At 40.1% G+C, this 23281-nt stretch overlaps 1 protein-coding gene across 1 annotated transcript in view; it reads left to right on the top strand.

Moving 5' to 3' along the window:
- Positions 1-260: 260 nt before the first annotated feature.
- Positions 261-23281, top strand: part of LOC112263853 (TOX high mobility group box family member 3) — a 62671-nt gene continuing 39650 nt past the window's right edge. The window contains exon 1 of the mRNA XM_042331012.1: positions 261-1051. Coding sequence (XP_042186946.1) covers positions 950-1051 — 102 coding nt within the window. The 5' untranslated portion in view covers positions 261-949. The remainder of the gene's footprint in view (positions 1052-23281) is intronic.

Here is a 23281-nt window from a genome sequence, read left to right as displayed (position 1 = left end):
TTATTACCAGTTTATTACAAACATAAACAAATGGTTTGTATCCCACTCAATTCGCAATTCAAGCAACTGCTGTAAAAACATGTGTATATTGCTGATTGAGTATTTTGATATAAAATCTGTCAATCAAAGTATCCCCAGAGACTGAAAGCAGTGTAACATTTAACTATCTAGTGTTTTCATTGAGGCAAATGCTGGCTAAATGGGAGTGGCGTGCTGTGTTCGGGGAGTAGCCCGATTTGTTCACACATTGTTCATCAACAGAGCCAAAGACTGAACCAAGCATCTATCTAGTGTTGTAAAGCAAATCTACTAATTCCACATTATTGGTTGACCGCACAAATGTATCAGATTTTGTTCCAAACCCCACTCCCCACTGGTGGAACACTATAGCAGAATTCCAGGGAATACAATATCCTCATTGCTTTGTGCTACCTTCGCCAACTACTGTGCAAACTTGAGGAAAAACAACTTCTGAAAGAAACGAGAGGGTGGGGGGAAAACGAGCCGGACTTCTTATTATACACCTATTACAACGTTAGCTCTGTTTTCAATTTTGTTTCGCAAGCTGAACAGGGGAAGGGCGATTGTGCAGTCTGTCCCTGCCGGTCGCGTGGCTTCTTTGTGTACAGCAGCTGCCTCTAAATGCATGGGCAAACAACTCGGCTTGGCGCAGATATCATAAACCTTGAGGACGAGCTTGGACATAGCTCAACCGTTATTTGGGTTTCAAAACTATGAAAAGCTTCTTCAACAAGTAGAAGAGGAATAATAAAACGTCGTATTTTATTCCTTGCCTCTTCTTATCCCGCTTTCTATTTATTTTATTTACGGTCCCGATAAAGCTTGCTCGCCTCGCCGCCTTTCTCTCACTCTGTGCGCGTGGATTGTAAAAAGGTAGAAACAAATTGAGCTCTGTTCACAGTACAGCTGCGCTGTTGCCTGGTACATCATGGATGTACGGTTTTATCCGACTGCCGGAGGAAATCCTATTCCAGGAGACCCACCAAACCTGGATTTTTCCCACTGTTTGGGCTACTACAACTATAATAAGGTGAGCATTTGTGATCTACATTGTTTTGCGTACTTCTGTATTGTTTCTGCACACTGTATTCAAACCCCATTCCCCCCGAGTCCAGACAGACTGATATAATGGCAAATGGTGTTGTACACGATTGGGAATGTTTTCTTTTAGAATTAATTAGGCTACTTCATCATCTAATCCTATTCTGCATTGGCATTACAAAGCTTTTAGAAAATAGACAGAATAAGACAAGAGGTCGTTTTACCAGTGCATTACACACTTTTATCAATTAGGCAAGTTTACCATCTTCATTTGGTGCTGGACTTCTGCATGTCATAATGTTTACGCGTTGAAATGCTTTCTCATATAGTACATCTCTCAATTGGACGAAGTTTTGGTATCCTATCTCTTGCAGAGTAAGCTATTCATGCCAGGTGGCAGTGACACTGCTACTTTACGATGAGTGATCGACTTGATTACATGTGTGACAGAGCCTTTAAAAAGTGTCTTGATCCATAATAATTTAATCATTTAATGGGCAGTGTTTATAATTCCACCTGGAGCTTCTAGTCTACATCATCAATCAACATGCAGTTCATATGTTTTAGATTCCCTGAAGGCACATGATAAAGTGATGTCACTACCTATAGAGCTGGTCATATTTGAGGCCAATTCATGAGTTGTGAAAGGTATTAATTATCCTTGAAGTGAGCAGGTTGTTTATTTTGATATCTGATGTCTGATTCAACTACTGTTGTTTCAGATCGTGATTCCTTCTTTTGCTCACAGATAATATATCAATTTTTACTGATGTGTGGCAGTGTTTTGAAAAAAAAAGTCATACTGTCCCTAGTAGGGTTATCCTATGTGAGATATCCTTACACAAACAGTCCCAGACTGACAGGTGGTTTGGTACACAACCAGCAGCAGATATTTGGTGTTTTTTGTATCACAAGCACAAAGGAGTATTTGTTTTGAAAAGGATAATGGCTCTATTTGACAACATCTTCAGGATGTGGAAGCATGGTAAGCTGCCAAAAGAGAGAGACAGTCCATATCAAATGAGTTTCCAGACTTTTTCCCAGAACATCCTCTAAAACTGTTCTGAGAACCAGTAGAAAACATACTATAATCGTGTTCTGAGAACATTCTGAGACCAGAGCAGTGTTTGCGTCTGCTTAGCCAAATAGCCCAGGCTTGTTAAAGCTCCCAAGTGCAACCACATTTGTTTGACTGTCCTATAATAGATAAAGTGTGGTTCTGTGTTTGCTTGAAAACTCCCCGGGCCAAAGTTTGAGAAAGGAAATAGTATTTCTGTCAGGAATAGGCCAAAATGCAATTGTAGTCTGAGAGGGAGAGGAAATGAAGTACTCCCTCTGCAACATGTCTCATCACAAACCACACATCACATGCCAATTCAGAAGCCTCTGCATACTGAGTGGAAGGGAGATTTGCATGTGTTTGCATAATGCAAGGCACATCATCCCGAAACTGATTCGACCAAACTCATTGAGAGGAAACATTAGTCATCCAGACGATGTGTCAGGTTTTCAAGTTGTAGAGACTCAAATTAACTTGGGTTGATAACAGAGTTATTTATTATAGCTTTCATGTCAAGTTCCCACTCCAAGAAGCTTTAACAGTGCCTTGGTCAATGTCAATGGGTACTCAATGTGATGTATAAACAGTAACACCCTCTCAAAATATTGTCTGAGCAAATAATTCCGTTTTAATCACTTTCAAACATATCAGACTCTTTTAAATCTACAGAAACATCCAAATGAGTGGCACAAACTTAATTAGGTATTACAGTCATCATGATTCATGACTAATGAATCCAGCCGTGATATGGCAATGAGATGAAGGGGATATGTTAATATCATGTACTTTACAAGGGAACATGAGCTGCTAGTAATCTAGTAGAATTGAACCTCGGACCCTTGATGATAAATGTCATTAAGAGCTGATTTAAAGCACACTTCATCTATGCTACCTATTATTCTATACCTTTTTAACATTTAATGGTGTGGATTGTGTTCAGGTGTATGACAGGGCAGTCTCAGCAGGGTGCCTTTGGTAAAGTGCTTTGATTTAAGCTGGGACACAAGGCAACTATGTTTAGGGGTATATACCCACAGGGACTCTTTTTAGCCACTGATTGGTTGGTAGTTGGTACTTCAGAAATTGTGTGCAGTCTTACATTACATTCAATTTATCTGGGATAATGACTTGGCTTTTACTGGCTCTTTGGTTTATACTGAGCACATGTGGTCTTAGTCAGTGAAATTTACAAGAAGCCCGGCTTCACTTGTGAAACCTTATGAATACACGCCTAGATTATTTCTGGTCATCAGGGTGTATTTTCTCTCCTTTTCTGTCTCAAAAGTTGAATATTTTATATGTCCCCCTTAGTTTAAATATGGGACAGTTTGTGGTCTACATAACTGGGCAAACTCTTCAGATTGGACACTACTAAAGGCTATGAGCTTTTTTGGTATTTTCTCAACTGTACTGATTTACATTTAGCATGTCTCAAAGTCAGGTTTGATTTGACTGTTTGATTGACTGAAATGCCTTTGTTCATGAGCGTGCCCCCCCTCCCCTGTTACTGGCACATTTATAGTCCTGTGTTATACTCCCCTGAAGTTTAATAATGTTTTAGATGTAATATACATTTCATTAGCTGCACTGGTAGAGGTAATTAGTTGGTTGTTACCAGGTGTAACTGAGGAATGTGTTGCACCTGCAGCACTGCTACTACTACAGAGCTTTAGTTTGTGAAACTATTACTAATACTGCCAGTGAGTGATTATAAATTGTGGATGGCTATGTTCAGATCCAAAGTTTGTGTAATATGCATTAGCATTGTGTTAACTGTGATTGATATAATTTGTCCGCTGTTCCGTAGCCATACTTTTCTGTTGGTTTAAAAAGGTGTCATTACGGAAGAGTGACTGATTGTCTTCCAAGAATCCTTTCAATGACAACTGCTGTAAACAGGAAGTGTGTTTCACTGAGCAGGGTTGATAGTAACAGCTGATTGGCTCTGATGACAAATAGCCTCTGTGACTGTACCAAATGGATATGTTTCCTCTTATCCAAGGAAACTCTTATCAATTGATTATATTTCAACTTTGAGTTGTATCAACCACTCGTCTGTCATACGTAATAGACTACATACACTGTAAGAACAACAAATGGGAAGTTATTCACAGCATAACACATGAGGATGGAAGGCTGCAGCTGCAGTCGGCAGACTCTAGGACTTTACTGAGCCTTTAAATGAGTCATGTAGGTGAAACAAAAGCCTGATTGAGGATGGGTTGGATCCTATTGTCCCTTGCATATCTATAGGAAACAAAGCAGAAAGGACATAAATAGACTCAGAGATGCTACATTTACAGTCCCTTCACACCAGAAAACCCTTGGGGCAATATCTCCCCATTGTCCCCTACAGCCAGATTGGCCTAGCCTCCCGTGGTCTTTGTTGTCCCGTCTGTGGAGTGGTAGTGAAGGGGTTAAGACGCTCTTCAAACACAGTGGGCCATGTGCATCTTGTCAGTGTACACAGCTGGTGCCATTTCACCACACACACATTGTAAACATATCCAAACACTACTAGGACTCTAAATCGCTGGTACCCCGAGAAGCTGCTTACTTTGCCGTTTTCTAAAGTTGATGGATGTAACCGAAGTTATATGTTTAAATGTTTAAATGTTGAGGAAGTGAAAAGCTGATGTGTTTCCTGGGCATTTTAATTGCAGCTTGTCAGAAGCCTAGTTCAACAGATTTATTAAAGAGCCAGTTTTCCATTTGAGATTGGGGAAATTTATTTTTAGCTCGCTCACTTGAAGTACAGTACTTGGAACCCCTGAGCTAATGGATGCTCTGTCCGAAAGTGAGTTACTCTGCAGATTCAGACAATTTCACCAATTTCTATCTACATTATTTAAACTGATGTGTGTATGTGATTAACTATGTAGTGTTTACGTTTTTGTCCTAGCTCTGAACTTCTATCAGCTCAGTAAAGCTTCCTGCATGGAAGACACTAATAGTTGTTGCTATGGAAGCTGTGTCTGGACTGTGAGTCATATACTGTATATTAGAGGTGGCCTTGTGGTGGAACATTAGTAGATCATACTGTCTGCTTTCTATGGCTGCGCTGTAGATGATCTAAGCTATTACACGGATCATTCCTTGCAATGCGCACACACACACACACACACACACACACACACACACACACACACACACACACACACACACACACACACACAGGGAGTGCTCCTGTTTGTGTTTGTATGTCTCTGCGGTGTCCACTTTTAATCCAAACCACCACCCAGTGCTCACGAATCCATTCCATCTCCTCTTCTCACATCACCATCATCAGCCAGCAGGCTGCATGTAGATAAGAGTTCACACAGTATTGCTACATTTGAATATCCACACTAGCATACTACTTAGAATGAAACAATATAATGGGCATGCACGGCAAGCGGTACCGATGCACCAAGTCTGGAACGAACAGGACCCTGAACAGCTTCTACCCCCAAGCCATAAGACTGCTAAATAGTTAGTTAAATAGTTAACCAATAGCTACCCGGACTATTTGCATTGACCCTTCGTGCACTAACTCTTCTGACTCATCACATACTGTACACTGCTGCTACTGTTTATTTTCTAACCTGTTGCTTAGTCACTTTATAGCTACCGATATGTACATATCTACTTCAATTACCTCGTACCCCTGCACATCGACTCAGTACTGGTACTTCCTATATATAGCCATGTTATTACCTTGTACCCCTGCACAATGACTCAGTACTGGTACTTCCTGTATATAGCCAAGTTACTCATTGTGTATCTACTTTTCTATTATCATTGTTGAGAAGTGCCCATAAGTAAGCATTTCACTTGTTGTTTACCAAGCATGTGACAAATCTAATATGATTTGATTTTGGAATGTCCACACTAGCCTACGACGTAGAACACATGCCTGATACATTGCTTCCTTTAAGTAGTATGCTAATTTGGACATGGGAACAGAGAGACTGTCTCAGATGGTTCTGTTTTCTCTCTGGACAATCCAACAGCCGTGTCACTGTTACAGCTCCACAGCACTCAGATATAATAGACGGGTAGTAGCTCAGAGCTGAGGTGTCATGCTCGGTGTAGGGTTACGGTCATTTATCATGACACACCTGCAAGTGAATGAGAGAGAAAGTCCTCATTTAACCAGTATTGCTTAAACTGTCAAAGTTCTGAATCATTTAACAAAGGTACTGTACCCTGGAAACTTGAGCTGTAGCACGTCCTCTGTCTAAGGGTCCTAGATGGACTTTCTTTAGGCTTTAAAACCACAGCCAAGCATTTGCCTGGCTACTCATCCACATTGCTCTGGCCAACTGATGTTTCTTCTCCACGTTGAGTCTGGAATTGCCTCTATCTCCAACGATTTCGAGAATGTGAACACATTCTGTCTGTTCTGATTGGTCCCAGAAACCGATGGATTGGTCCAGAGCTGGCCTATATGATGACATCATTAACTTTGGTATTCTGATTGGTTATACTTGTTAGAGAATATCCAATCGCTAATTAATTTGTTCTGTACAACTACCCTAATTTTGAAGTCACACAAACTACAGTTTTAGACTGAATGTATGGAGCGATTGATAGAGCAGAATAATTAAATTCAGGGTGAGTCGTTAGGCAAGCCTAACATGTCTCTTTATATCACACCAGGGTCTACTAACTCACCATGAGATCTTCTTTTTCCACCACGATAAACCGTCTCATCCTCTTTGTCTCGCTACATCTCTGACAGCATCAACCTCACTGACTTATTAAAGATAGAATCTGTTCACCCGAGCGCCATTGTTATTGTTTTTGTTTTGTCGACTAAACGGAGGTGAGCAGCATCCAAATGGAAATGAGCAGCGTGGTACAACAAATTTCAGTACATCAGTGGAGGCTGCTGAGGGGAGGACGGCTCATAATAATATCTGGAACGAGCAAATGGAATGGCATCAAACATATGGAAACTATGTGTTTGATGTATTTGATACCATTCCACTGATTCCGCTCCAGCCATTACCACGAGCCCATCCTCCCCAATTAAGGTGCCACCAAACTCCTGTCCAGTACATATTCTGCTGTTCTTTCGAAGCGTGCAGTGATGTTCGAGGCAAAACAACTGTGTTTGTTGTTTGCTGTAACTTCTGTGGTGTTACAATATCCCAAACGTACATGACAGCTTCACCATTAAGGATTCCATCTTTAAAGAGAGAGAATAAATGATTATGTGCCACAGAAACGGCTTTTACTGTGAATTAAGCAGTGGGACCAGTCAATCAGTTCTGACTGGGTGATTCAATAAATTGTGTCCTATAAATTATTCGCATTGCAGTTAAGACACTTACATTTATTTTTAAAGCACTGTTGCAGTGAGACAGCCATCATATTTTTCACATATCTAATTTCGAATGCCTCGTAATGGGCTGACGGAGGACTGTATCAAAACATTTAACTGATCTCCCCTGGATTTAACCTTTAATCCAACACAGATTGAATTAGTAGATAGATTAGAAATGTGACGTTTTACACAATCAAATATGCATGACCCCCTTCACTCAACACGTGAATAAGTGGTCCTGTCAAGAAAACGAGACTTAAAAGTTCAATTGTTAGAATTTTTGCCTGTGCTATTTTTCAGACCATCCCTTACTGTTCAGAAAGGAAGTATTTTCCTTATCATCAAGGTATTGCTGACTGTTATTATGACGTTCATTTGCAGGGAAATGCGTTGTCGTGACTGTGAAATGTCACCTCATTAGTGAGCTATGTGCTGTAGGGACTGAGAGAGAGATATTACGTAGAAGGCAAAGGAGATTTATGTGCATCCAAAATGCCACCTAATTCCCTTTGCACTACTTTTGACCAGGGCCCTGGTAAAACAATATGCACTATATAGGGAATAGGGTGCAATATCAGACGCAGCCATACTGTGGTGATTAGTCCAGCTATCCTTTGTTCAGCTGCCCATAGCGCCACCACGACCATGTAACATTCCCATAATGCTCAGTGTGTGTCACCACCAGGTCGTCCTTTAGGGAGAAGACAATGGCAGCAGGTGGGCAAATATCCATTAGACCTACTGAACAAAGAGCACAGAAAATGGAGTAATACAACAGCTATTTGAATGTTTAAATGGAAGACTGAAATGAACCACAGTAACAACGTACTGTTTTTCAATAGGTGATTTAATGTAACTTGGACCTATGCCTTGGTTACTGTAATACAATAGTAAACAAATAATCTGTGTCACGTTTAGAACACATTGACTTTAACGGCTATGTTAATCTCCATTTCCAAACTGTTTTCTTACATTTTCCCAGCCAGTGCAGAGGTCCCCAAGCCAACAGCTGGAGTCAATGTTATGGAAATAGGGAAGCCATGTTGGCCTCAGAAGGTCATAGTCATTGATCGTAGATCGCCCCTCCCCCAACATTATATATGTGGTAACAGGGTACATGTTAAAATCTCACTCTGCTAATCCAATTTTACTGCAGCGTTAATAGTGTAGTATTTAAAGTCATCTTCACCTAATAAATAAACTTTAATAGTCTCCTCAAAAGCTAATATAAATTGGAAAAGCGCCATCACACTCTGGCAGATTTTAATTGGATCTTTTATAGACGTGCATTAGAATGATAAGAATATTCTATTGCAGAAAGTCCTTTGTTTTTCCTGGAAATGTAATTTGCCATAATTTATGTTAGAATTAAATGGTAGCAGAGATCTAGTATATAGGCACTGTGCTGACATGTCCTTGTCTGTCTCTCTTCTCGGTGTAGGCCTAGCTCTGAGAGTTTTGAAAGAGCTGTTCTTGGGAGAATGTTTCTGTTTCTTGTAGAGGTCGACCGATTATGATTTTTCAACACCGATACTGATACCGATTATTGGAGGACCAAAAAAGCCGATACCGATTAATCGGATGAGTTTTAAAAATATTTTTTATTTGTAATAATGACAATAACAACAACACTGAATTAACACTTATTTTAACTTAATATAAAACATCAATAAAATCAATTTAGCCTCAAATACATAATGAAACATGTTCAATTTGGTTTAAATAATGCAAAAACAAAGTGTTGGAGAAGAAAGTAAGTAAAAATATGTGCCGTGTAAAATATGTGCCATGTAAGAAAGCTAACGTTTAAGTTCCTTGCTCAGAACATGAGAACATATGAAAGTTGGTGGTTCCTTTTAACATGAGACTTCAATATTCCAAGGTAAGAGGTTTTAGGTTGTAGTTAATATAGTATTTATAGGACTATTTCTCTCTACACCATCTGTATTTCATATACCTTTGACCATTGGATGTTCTTATAGGCACTATAGTATTGCCAGTGTAACAGTATAGCTTCCGTCCCCCTCCTCGACCCTACCTGGGCTCGAACCAGGAACACATCGACAACAGCCACACTCGAAGAATCGTTACCCATCGCTCCACAAAAGCCACGGCCCTTGCAGCGCAAGGGGAATAACAACTTCAAATCTAAAAGCGAGTGACGTTTGAAACAGTATTAGAGCACACCCAACTAACTAGATAGCCATTTCACATTGGTTACCAGCCATTAGGCTGGTAGGCTTGAAGTCATAAACAGCGCTGTGCTTGCAAAGAGCTGCTGGCAAAACGCACGAAAGTGCAGTTTGAATGAATGATTACGGGCCTGCTGCTGCTCAGTCAGACTGCTCTATCAAATCAGACTTAATTATAACATAATGACACACAGAAATACGAGCCTTTGGTCATTAATATGATCGAATCCGGAAACTATAATTTTGAAAACAAAACGTTTATTATTTCAGTGAAATACAGAACCGTTCGGTATTTTAGCTAACGGGTGGCATCTCTAAGTCTAAATATTCTTGTTACATTGCAGAACCTTCAATGTATCTCATAATTATGTAAAATTCTGGCAAATTAGTTCGCAATGAGCCAGGCAGCCCAAACTGTTGCATATACCCTGACTCTGCGTGCAATGAACGCAAGAGAAATGACACAATTTCACCTGGTTAATATTGCCTGCTAAACTGGATTAGTTGTTATAACTATTGATTATGATTGATTGTTTTTTATAAGATAAGTTTAATGCTAGCTAGCAATTTACCTTGGCTTCTACTGCATTCGCGTAACAGGCAGGCTACTCGTGGAGGGCAATGGTTAGAGCGTTGGACTAGTTAACTGTGCGGTTGCAAGATTGGAACCCCTGAGCTGACAAGGTGAAAATCTGTCGTTCTGCCCCTGAACAAGGCAGTTAACCCACAGTTCCTAGGCAGTCATTGAAAATAAGAATGTGTTCTTAACTGACTTGCCTAGTTAAATAAAAGCTATAAAAAAATATATTTTTGTAGTTTTTTAATCGGAAATCGGTGCCCAAAAATACCGAGTTCCGATTGTTATGAAAACTTGAAATTGGCCCTAATTAATCGTCCATTCCGATTAATCGGTCAACCTCTAGTTTCTTGTTGTTTAATTATGGGTTTAAATAGTTGATTGTGTCCATTGTTCTTTAACTGGATAGTAGTGCCTATTCATATATTGATAATTTATCCTCTCTGTCAGAAAGCATTAATCTCATATATGGATACTTAGTATTCATTTATTTGTGTACAAGTACACAATTCTAGTTACTACTCCTGCCTGTAGTACGTAGCTCCAAGGACACAATTTTCCAAAGCAATCAGTTCACAGTGATGCCTGGAATGTTTTTCTGAAAAAAAGTGCTTGACTGGACAACCCAAAACAATTCATCATTATGCCAACATATGAAATAAGACACATGGTGAGTGAGCCCCAATATCAAAACAGGGAAAGAGAAAAAGTGAGAGAGAGAAACAGATATTTTACTAAAACATCAAACTCTCTCTAACATATTCAATAACCATTAAGTTGTTGTCAGATTGTATCAGCCTATGGGGTGCACCATTACTCTCAATAAAATAACACGTCTGGCAACCACACAAATCCCTCTCACATATCCGCTCTGAACCCAACTTTTGATAAGTAACATACTCCCCCCGAGTAGCATTTCCCTATCTGTTCTCAATGTACCACACATTTACTGTAAATGGTTTCTCTCATGCTCTGGCTCGGCTCTAATATTTATTTCATACGCATATTAAAACTGGAAAGTGCTCTCTTTTCAGATGGTTTCCAAAAATTATACAGTGATTGCTTCATTGCTGATTTTTATTGGCCTCAGACGTACTGTCTTAAGCAAAAAGTGTGCCTCCCCTTTCCCCTGCCTTAATTCAATGTTGCATTTAGGATGTACCAATAAAGGCCCAATAAGGGGACACTTTGCTGCTGGCCTCCATCTGAATCTCTGAAAGCAGTATTGATGTGGAGGGAGAAGACTCATCCACTAGTTGGTTAAGTTCTCTTTTGTTTCTTGGCAATCATTCTTGTGGGGTTTAGAGGTCGCTGGTTGCAACCTCTGATTGTTTGCAAACTGATGAGTTGATGAGAGGGTTCCACAATGTATTTGTCTTATGAAGACTCCCCTAGTACATTTGCGAAAGGAGCTGATATTTTAGGCGTTTTGTTTGAGCTCATCTCTTCAACATTGCAGATGGACCCAGTGTACACATCCTCACAGGTGGCTATGGTGTGGGATGCCAGTGGTAGAAACCAGGCCAAGGAGAAAGAGGCCTCGGCATTGAGGAGTCCTTTAGTTTCCTCCTGAGACTACATGCTATTGAAAAGTCTTTCATATTCCATTCCTTTCTAGGAAAACGATCTAGTTTCTCTGACAATGGGCAATAACCCTGAACGTTCCTCTCTCCTCTTCGGAAGCTCTTACTCACGTGTGTCTTTCCAGACACATTCAGATCCTGGGAAAGGAGCTTGCTCTCTTATTATTCTCGCTCTTTTTCTCTCTTTCTATAATAGAGACACAGGTACGTTTTTCCTTCCTACCCGCTGATAAATGAGTAGTAGAAGCAGAATGATAACATTGTATCAGAGACATTACAGGCAGTTGATTAAAGCGTTAGTTGGGGAGTTAGCCAAGGTTAACAATCCATAATGAAACACTGTGAAAAGAATGATACGCTGCATGGTTTTATGAAGGCTTGTGGCTGCTCAGCAGAGCTGCGTTGACCTTCAGCAGTTACACAAGCTAATCCTGGTGAACCTTTTGCACCCCTGTAGTTTCCAGCAGACTCAATTAGCTTGTATTATGCATCTTCTAGGAGAGCAGCCTAGACCTTACAGAGTTTTGGTTTGGGGATTGGAATTGTTCTAGTGACATTGAGATTACTGGCAATTCTAAGATAGCTCTGTTAGGTAGTATCATACGTTGTTTGTCTGATGTACAGTGGCTTGCGAAAGTATTCACCCCCCTTGGCATTTTTCCTATTTTGTTGTCTTACTAATTGGAATCAAAAAATATTTTTATGGGGGGGGGGGGTGTTTCATTTGATTTACACAACATGCCTACCACTTTGAAGATGCAAAATCTTTTTTATTGTGAAACAAATAAGAAATAAGACAAAAAAACAGAATAGAACGTGCATAACTGTCTCTATCATATTGGCACATCTAGTCACTGGGATTTTTGCCCATTCTTCAAGGCAAAACTGCCTCAGCTCCTTCAAGTTGGATGGGTTCCACTGGTGTACAGCAATCTTTAAGTCACACCACAGATTGTCAATTGGATTCAGGTATGGGCTTTGACTAGGCCATTCCAAGACATTTAAATGTTTCCCCTTAAACCACTCGAGTGTTGCTTGAGCAGTATGCTTAGGGTCATTGTCCTGCTGGAAGGTGAACCTCCGTCCCAGTCTCAAATCTCTGGAAGACTGAAACAGGTTTTCCTCAAGAATTTCCCTGTATAGTGCCACCCATCATTCCTTCAAATCTGAACCTGCCGATGAAAAACAGCCCCACAGCATGATGCTGCCACCACTGTAGTTCACTGAGGGGAATGAGTTCTCGGGGTGATGAGAGGTGTTGGGTTTGCGTTTTCCTTGATGGCCAAAAAACTTTGCAGCTCCTTCAGAGTTATCTTTGATCTCTTTGTTGCCTCTCTGATTAATGCCCTCCTTGCCTGGTCCATGAGTTTTGGTGGGCGGCCCTCTCTTGGCAGGTTTGTTTTGGTGCCATATTCCATTTTTAAATAATGGATTTAATGGTGCTCCATGGAATGTTCAAAGTTTCTGATATTTTTGTATAACCCAGCTCTGATCTGTACTTCTCCACAACTTTGTCCCTGACCTGTTTGGAGAGCTACTTGGTCTTCATGGTGCCGCTTGCTTGGTGGTGCCCTTTGCTTAGTGGTGTTGCAGACTCTGGGGCCTTTCAGAACAGGTGTATATATATATATTGAGATCATGTGACGGATCATGTGACACTTAGATTGCACACAGGTGGACTTTATTTACCTAATTATGTGACTTCTGAAGGTAATTGGTTGCACCAGATCTTATTTAGGGGCTTCATAACAAAGGGGGTGAATACATATGCACCCACCACTTTTCTGTTTTGTATTATTAAAAAACAATTCACCTCACAAATTTGGACTATTTTGCATTAAATGAAATCCAAATAAAAATCCATTTAAATTACAGATTGTAATGCAACAAAATAGGAAAATCGCCAAGGGGGATGAATACCTTTGCAAGGCACTGTGCACCAATACTTAGGGGTTTACCCTTGATACACCACACTTCCTTTTACATGGGTGTGACTGGCTTGAATGACAACAGTCATTTAAAGGAATCAAGTATTTCTTTGTTGTCGTGGTTTGTTTTCAGTGAAGTCTATTAGAGTGCCATTGATTCTTCTGGAGAGAGCCAGAGATTGGTCACTGTCCAATGTCAGATCCTTTGTGTATGTTGAAAGCAGTTGTCTGGTGTTACAAAGGTCTCAACTTGTGATGTTGTTGAAACAGCAGCATATATGTATGCTTTGGACGGTAGCTTGGATCATGTTCCTACTGCTTTATCCAGACCATTTGCTACTCAACAGGCCATGGTGCTAGCGGCCTAGCACCATTAGCTTTGATCACTGACTAATAAAGCGTTCGACTATCTAGGGATCCTGTTGCCACAAAACATTGAGGATGTCAGGTGATGTCATATTTTGATTGGACTGTAAGGGTAAGACATTCGTTCCTATTGGCTAATGACAACATTAGCCTGTTGCTGACATCATAGATTACACCTACTTCTCCTCCACAAACTATCCTCCAGATGCTAATAAGATATTTAAGCAATACTTAGCCTATATAGCGATTAACTATTGCTTCAAAAGATAATACATTTTCTCGGCCCAAATGTGTGAAATACCAGAAAAAAAGCATTGTTTACTGAGGCATGTTCCGAGCGAAGCTTCATTCATGTTTACCAACATCTGTGAGTGATGAGTATTGTAATAAACTGTGGATAAAATGGAATTGAGATGGTTGTTAATGAGGCGATATGCTGAAGTTATATGGAGGAGTGTGAGTTACATATCTTTCTGTAGTTACCTCAGTGATTGTCTGATGCTTTGGCTCTTATCAGACATAAACTTGAAGCACATTCCTCTGTGTAATTGTGCTCGCCATTATTATTGCAATTACTGTAAGTTATTACTCATATTGTTCTCTGTTGGACTGGTAGTTTGCTAGTTGCCAAATATGGACTCTAGGGTTGGGCTGTATCCAGGTTTTCATACCTTCATACCATTTCTGTAACCTCCCACAAACATTTATTCATTTTTATTTTGACACACAAAGCAATTTAGGCAACAGGGATCTTCATCCAGGGGGAATTGAATGTCTCTGCTGTAACCAAGAAGCTTGATCTTGACATCTAGTGGACTAACCAAATGCATAGCTGGAGCCCTGAGCTGGATAGAATGTATTTGACACATCTTAGAATTCTTATAGTTCTACTGAATTATAGTTGTAAGCAGAGGTGTAGCATGCACCCCTACAGCCACCACGAGGCAGGGGTGCCCCCACATTTCCACTTCACAATAACAGCACTTACAGTTGACCGGGGAAGCTCTAGCAGGGCAGAAATCTGACAACATTACTTTTTGGAAAGTTGGCATCCTATGATAGTGCCACGTTGAAAGTCACTGAGCTCTTCAGTAATCCCATTCTACTGCCAATGGTTGTCAAAGGAGATTACATGGATGTGTGCTCGATTTTATACACCTGTCAGCAACAGGTGTGGCTGAAATAGCCGAATCCACTAATTTGAAGGGGTGTCCACATACTTCTGTATACATACAGTGCCTTCGGAAAGTATTCAGACGTTTTCCACATTTTGTTACATTACAGCCTTATTCTAAAATGTATTAAATTTGAAAAAAATCCTCAGCAATCTACACACAATACTCCATAATGACAAAGGGAAAACAGATTTTCATTTTTTTAATGCAGATTTATAAAATATATAAACCTTACACAGCATCCAGGGGCTGCAGGTAGCCTAGTGGTTAGAGCGTTTGGCCAGTAACTGAAAGGTTATTGGATCGAAACCCTAAACTGACAAGGTTGAAGTCTGTCATTCTTCCCCTGTTGATCCACTGTTCCCCAGTAGGCTGTCTTTGTAAATAAGACTTTGTTCTTAACTGAATTGCCTAGCTAAAGGTTAAACAACAAAAAATGCATGATGTGTATTGTTTTCACAACATGAACAAATTTTCCACCAGTGTCCACCACATACCAGGCCTGTTTATTCAATTCTAGGATCTCTTTCATTTTATGAACTAGCCTAATGTGCAGGGAGTTTCAGATCACGTTAGCGGATCAAAGCACAAATTCCCTTTCTATGTTTTCCTCCAGCACGTCTAACTACAAACAAGCCCTCATATTTTCCGGTTGCAGTTTTATTTTGTTTACTCAAAACAGATGAAGAGGTCGGTGACACTCCAACATGAGAGTGGGCTGTGCTAATATCTCTCCAGGCTAAACGGAGGCCTGATAGAGCTATGATATTGAGGCTAAATCACAAGTGTGTGCGCTCACATTAGCAGGCTACAGTTGGACAGCCACAAGGTTGAGTACTAATTGGTGTTTTTAAAAGCCAATCAGTTCCGCACGATGGCTGCTTAGTGCCGTCCAAAAGTGTCATTTTATTTAATCTGGGTATCAAAGTTTATCCAGCAATGGAGTGTCATTGCAAATACAGGCAGATTGTTTTTGATTTAATTGTGAGAAGGCGGAGACTGGGAAATGATAGGACAGAAAGAGAGAGCCATATGTTCAGACTGGCTGTTGTAGTGTATTGTGGGTATCGACATTTTCAGAGAGAATATATTTTTCACACGAGCTAATTAACAAATAAGAGTAAATGCTCCATCTGCATATTCATCACCAGGCAGGGTCATCTCTCTCACAACACAACAGGCAAGCCTTAAGCAGGAAAAACAAAGTAGTACATAAATCAGAGGTTTTCTCTGGCAAGGCGGAACCCCCCGGGACCTACCTTGGTGCTTCATTAGACTCCAGAAGGATCATGTTTTAAGTGGAGGTGAGCGAGTTCTGAATAACAATGACAAATCATGCATCAGAGCATTCAGTGTTTAGGGAACATAAAAATAACATATCCCTTTTCCTAAAAGTGAATAAAATATTATTTGAGGGAAAGGGTATTCACAGCACTATATCATATAAGTACAGTAGTTAACGTAATGGCTACTATTGCTGATTCTGGCAGAGTTTCCCAAATTGTGGTTGAGCATATTCCTTTCATAATTACCCACATGGGATTACAATTAATATATGCTCTTTATTAGGCTTCAGTGTGATGGCTTCACGTGTTTTACTAATTTAAATTGTTGTCCTTTTTTGCATCTCGTCATATTTGACCACATAATTCTATTCACTTAACTCACCCCACATACAGTACTTGTGAGGAAACACTCATGATAATATATGATCAGTATCGTGTTTCTCTTTTAATTATAAAAACATGATGTTTCTCTGTAGAAAGTGATACTAACATAACTGAGAGAATATGCAGCACTCTATGTAAAGCTTGTAAGATAAAATACATCCAGAGTTTGTTACACAGGCTGTCAAACCACTGTGTGCTGACATAGAGGCTTTTAGAGCCCAGTCAGGCAGGCCTCTGGCTATTGTTGTTCCTGATCTTTGAATTCCTGGATCTGACAACTCTACACTGACCAGCGTAACCAGCACTGATGTCAGATGGTCTGTGGGCGAGAGAGAGCCAACAACAAATCTGAGGGTAACAAATCATCATATAAAAATGATATGGATTAAGGATATGGATTCAGATGATGCTAGTGAGAAAGAGTCACTGAACTATAATATATCACAATTTGCGATGTGCCTGTTTAGAGAGGCCTTTACAAATGAGTAATACATAAAATAGAAAGCCTTGTGTAGCCGAGTTATAATAAGAAAGCCTTTTCCAGAGGATAAATCTGCTCAATTACAGACAGACAGGAGAGATATGCTGGAGCAACATTCCCATGGCTATTCAGTCACACTGAATATCCACACATGGCAGATTTGAATAAAGAGATCGGGATTATTATTGCTTCCCAGTGTGATGGTAGCCTCGTTTTCCAATCCAGGCCTTTTTTGGGGGGCCAGCATGATAGCAGTAATGCTCCCGATTTAATAAAAACTTTGAAATACAAGGAGCTAACAGTCAATACTGTTGGAGAGCTGATTTGGTCGATCTCTTCAGTTTACATGAATGAAGAGATTAATTATCTCTGTGTCCATTGAATCTGCCCCCCTCTCTGCAGGTAAATTGGCTGTCACTCTCTCTCTCCCTCTCCAAAAGAAAGTGGTGTTTTCTCTCCACCTGTCCAGCACAACTGTTTAAAAGCCTCTCACTCTCTGTGTCTTTAAAGAAGGACGTCTGTGAAGGATAGTGAGAAGGACAGTGTAGAGTAGATGAGATGTGGGCTGCTACAGTATGAAGGAGCTGCAGCTGCTCCCAGTAGACTCTATACTTACAGAGATGTGGAGAAACAGTTCAAACACAAGCTTAATGAAGACGAATGGAGAGGCATGTTGGTACACACATACACACACACAGTGGGGAAAGTGCTTGGGTTCTTTGTAGAACATATGGTGGAACCCGGCCTTTGCTGAACTGTCTCGTTTATTTTGGTGCAGAAACTCACAGCGTGGTTCCCATTTACCCCTAACATAGAGGTCAAGGCTCAAATACAGCATATGTCACTGTCTGACCCCTTTATCATCTTCCTGGACTGTTAGAAATTGGATAAAACTGCTCTGAGGGAGCTGTGGTCAAAGGAGGAAGTCAATGGCTTATTTTGCTATAGACACTTAGCAGACCTTCCTGCCTCAGAGGTGGAGTAGTGTACAATATCAAATGTGCAGTGTTATTTTTAAGCGTGGAAAAACAGATACTTTTTCCCGTAGTTGTTTAATACAAACTGTACACTACTTAATCTTTGAAGTCAACTTAATTAATACCCAGCATTAAACTGTCCATTAAAGCACCTCTACGTTGCAATAAGTAGATCCTCATGTTCTAGAACACACTAACAAATCTAATTGAACCATGATCTTAATGTAATGTATTTCACTTCATCTAGTATACTCGGTTGAAAGGGGTTGGATAGACTAATGACATTACCATGTCTCTCCTACTCTCCATTCCAGACCCAGATGCTGGTTTATGGTTGTAATGTAATGTATTTCACTTCATCTAGTATACTCGGTTGAAAGGGGTTGGATAGACTAATGACATTACCATGTCTCTCCTACTCTCCATTCCAGACCCAGATGCTGGTTTATGGTTGTAATGTAATGTATTTCACTTCATCTAGTATACTCGGTTGAAAGGGGTTGGATAGACTAATGACATTACCATGACTCTCCTACTTTCCATTCCAGACCCAGATGCTGGTTTATGGTTGTAATGTACTGTATTTCACTTCATCTAGTATACTCGGTTGAAAGGGGTTGGATAGACTAATGACATTACCATGTCTCTCCTACTCTCCATTCCAGACCCAGATGCTGGTTTATGGTTGTAATGTACTGTATTTCACTTCATCTAGTATACTCGGTTGAAAGGGGTTGGATAGACTAATGACATTACCATGTCTCTCCTACTCTCCATTCCAGACCCAGATGCTGGTTTATGGTTGTAATGTAATGTATTTCACTTCATCTAGTATACTCGGTTGAAAGGGGTTGGATAGACTAATGACATTACCATGTCTCTCCTACTCTCCATTCCAGACCCAGATGCTGGTTTATGGTTGTAATGTAATGTATTTCACTTCATCTAGTATACTCGGTTGAAAGGGGTTGGATAGACTAATGACATTACCATGTCTCTCCTACTCTCCATTCCAGACCCAGATGCTGGTTTATGGTTGTAATGTAATGTATTTCACTTCATCTAGTATACTCGGTTGAAAGGGGTTGGATAGAATAATGACATTACCATGTCTCTCCTACTCTCCATTCCAGACCCAGATGCTGGTTTATGGTTGTAATGTAATGTATTTCACTTCATCTATTATACTCGGTTGAAAGGGGTTGGATAGACTAATGACATTACCATGTCTCTCCTACTCTCCATTCCAGACCCAGATGCTGGTTTATGGTTGTAATGTAATGTATTTCACTTCATCTAGTATACTCGGTTGAAAGGGGTTGGATAGAGTAATGACATTACCATGTCTCTCCTACTCTCCATTCCAGACCCAGATGCTGGTTTATGGTTGTAATGTAATGTATTTCACTTCATCTAGTATACTCAGTTGAAAGGGGTTGGATAGAATAATGACATTACCATGTCTCTCCTACTCTCCATTCCAGACCCAGATGCTGGTTTATGGTTGTAATGTAATGTATTTCACTTCATCTAGTATACTCGGTAGAAAGGGGTTGGATAGACTAATGACATTACCATGTCTCTCCTACTCTCCATTCCAGACCCAGATGCTGGTTTATGGTTGTAATGTAATGTATTTCACTTCATCTAGTATACTCGGTTGAAAGGGGTTGGATAGACTAATGACATTACCATGTCTCTCCTACTCTCCATTCCAGACCCAGATGCTGGTTTATGGTTGTAATGTAATGTATTTCACTTCATCTAGTATACTCGGTTGAAAGGGGTTGGATAGACTAATGACATTACCATGTCTCTCCTACTCTCCATTCCAGACCCAGATGCTGGTTTATGGTTGTAATGTAATGTATTTCACTTCATCTAGTATACTCGGTTGAAAGGGGTTGGATAGACTAATGACATTACCATGTCTCTCCTACTCTCCATTCCAGACCCAGATGCTGGTTTATGGTTGTAATGTACTGTATGCGCACATTACTGACTTTATGAGTTATACCATTGGCTCATACATTAGTCGTAAAGGCAAACGCTTAGCCTCATATTATCCCGAGGGAAATCCACACTTTTAAGTGTCATGGCTGTATTTGATTGGTCACATGCTTTTTATGTGTCAGCCTCACCAAGGATATTTTTGAGCCAGAGAAAATCACACAGACACACAAAGAATTTGAAAACAAATCAAACATTGATAAACTCCCATATCTGTGCAATCATGGCAGCAAGGTTTGCGGCCCGTTGCCATGAGAAAAGGGAAACCAGAGGAGCACAAACAACATTGCAAATACCACCAATATTTATCTGCTTATTTATCTTCCCGTACTATTCGTACTAGAACTATTTGCACATTACTAAAACACTGTAAATAGCTGATAATAAAACACTTGAAAAGTATTTATCTTTTTGAAACCTTTTTGAGTGCAATATTTACTGTTAAATTCTAATATTTTTTTGTTAATGTTTTGTGTCATCTCACCTTTGTTTATTGTTTATTTCAGTTGCTTTGACAATGTAAACGTATGTTTCCCATGCCAAAAAAAGCCCCTTTGAATTGAATTGAGAGAGACGGAGAGACAGAGACAGAGACAGAGAGAGAGGTATATTTTCTCCGTCACCTTTTTCAATGCTTTGCTAGCTCAGCTCAGCTTCTCTTTTTTCCTTCCCTGTAAAAAAGAAATCCTCTAAAACATTAACTCTGTGGACTGTCATTTTCAGGTTCACTTTGATCTCGTTGTTCTTTCTAACATTGAGGAACGGAATCATTTTACATTGTGTTTAAACATATCTGTAGTGCGGATTTCTTCTTAAGCTCTCTAAATGTCACTGGTTGCTGTGATGTGGAATAAATAGTGAAGATTAAGTCTTTGTAATTATTCAACAGTAGGTGTCATAATCTTACACTTCCTTTGAAAAGTGAAATGTTAAAATGGCACTTCAGGTGTAAATAGAGTGAAAAGCATGAACAGAGCATTTAATCTTGATGGCTCCTGTCACATAACGAAAATAATATCTGAAACTCAGACGCTTGTTTTTTTAATTTCATTTTCGGAGGCCCTGTTGCCACGAAAGGTCAGTCAAATTGCTGAATGGAGGGCAGTATGCTGGAAAAGACATACTTGAAATAGCTAATTGTCTGTAATATGCAGGTCTAAACAGCTGTTTTTTGTCCACAGTTGTCCTTTGCAGCTGTCCTTTCACTTTGGAATAAAACAATTCATAACATGCTAGGCAGTGCACTAACATAGACTCTTGTGCCATAATGGGTGTGTATGTGATCTTACACACCATCCCCCAATGATTGTGTAGGAGAACGATACTGTAACAACTAACAACGACTGGCAAAAATGGCAGGTATATGTCGCTCAACAACCCAAAGGAAAACATCTTTATCGATAGCATTTCCATAATTTCAGATAATTTGCTCCAGTCATTGCGTTAATCTGTGCCGACCTGTTGATTGCCAGTTTTCCAGACACATTTCTGTAGCCGAACACAAACAGTATTTGCAGCAGGACCTCTCTCTGTTTTGTCAGTAGTGCCAAGCAACACAGCCACAAATTGGAACGTGGTAAAGTTCTGGGAAGGCAGCCAAGATTGAAATTAGACAATAACCTTTGCTCCCTTATCCTGGCTCTCTCCTCCAGCTGCAGGCAGATCCATTTGTTTAATACAGTCAGCCCTGTAGTGTATAATAGACTGATATATGAGTCACCGCTCAGCAGTTTGTGTTTCTCAGATTTATAGAGATTGAACAACTGGTCGGTTTATACTTACTGTAGTCTTATCGAGAAAAATACATGGAAAGGAAGGATGCATGCAGCCAGCACAGCACATCACAGCACATCACAGCACTGCACAGCACATCACAGCACATCACAGCACATCACAGCACATCACAGCACAGCACAGCACAGCACAGCACAGCACAGCACAGCACAGCACAGCACAGCACAGCACAGCACAGGGTAGATAGATACAGTACACCCACGCCAGTTTACAGCTGTATCTTTACAATACATGCATGGAGAAAAACACAGGTATTTACCTAATCCATTACTAGCCTTAAGAGTTTTGTTTTGCAAGTAAGAAAAGAAGCATGAAAGCTTAACAGGTAATACTACAGATCCTACTGATTGTACACAATGAATTTGCTGGTGGAATAATTTGTTGGTACATCAGATCTATTTACATAAGCATTGCATGGTAGAAAACTTTCATACTGTCACTTTTAATCCAGGAAGCTTTTCTGCCTGCGTCAAATTATAACGGTAGCCTGGTTTATAAACGTTGTTTCAACCTCCTGAGTTAAAGGTCATTTTTATGCAATTACTCTCAAAGAATTAGAGGATTAACTTACAGTGAGTCCCTCAAACAGTGACTAGTACCTGCGTTTTGCAGTGTGTACAGAGGCAAAACCATTCTAATGAGTGTGTTTAACCAGTAATAGTGTCCAGGGAATAGAGAAATGTGTCTGTTCTGCCAGCGCAATAGGAGAAGACTCCATTCTCCGCAGCTCTCTATAGGGATGGATCCAGGTCACTGAGCCCATACCCACCTGTCATATCTAGTACAGCAACACCACCATCAGCACTAATACCACTGAAACAAACCCATCTACTGTGATGAAAATCTTTCCTGTATGGTGATTAAACAATGCATTATCTCAGATAATGACACACCTAAAACCACAGTAGCCATAGACCAGAGAGCTAAGAGTGCAGTAAAAGTAAGCCTGGTTTAAATGATAGCATCTTGGTGCTGGAGTTACTTCAAAGCTGTCCCAAAGTAAACAGCATGCAGACATTCAAGGTTTAGAGGCGAATGCAAGACAACACCACCACCAAGCTGATACTCTCATGTCATTTCCTTAAAGGTCCAATG

Source organism: Oncorhynchus tshawytscha, linkage group LG12 (assembly GCF_018296145.1).
Source record: "Oncorhynchus tshawytscha isolate Ot180627B linkage group LG12, Otsh_v2.0, whole genome shotgun sequence".
NCBI lineage: Eukaryota > Metazoa > Chordata > Actinopteri > Salmoniformes > Salmonidae > Oncorhynchus > Oncorhynchus tshawytscha.
Note: the sequence above shows the minus strand (reverse complement) of the source record. Positions and strands in the feature narration are given on the sequence as shown.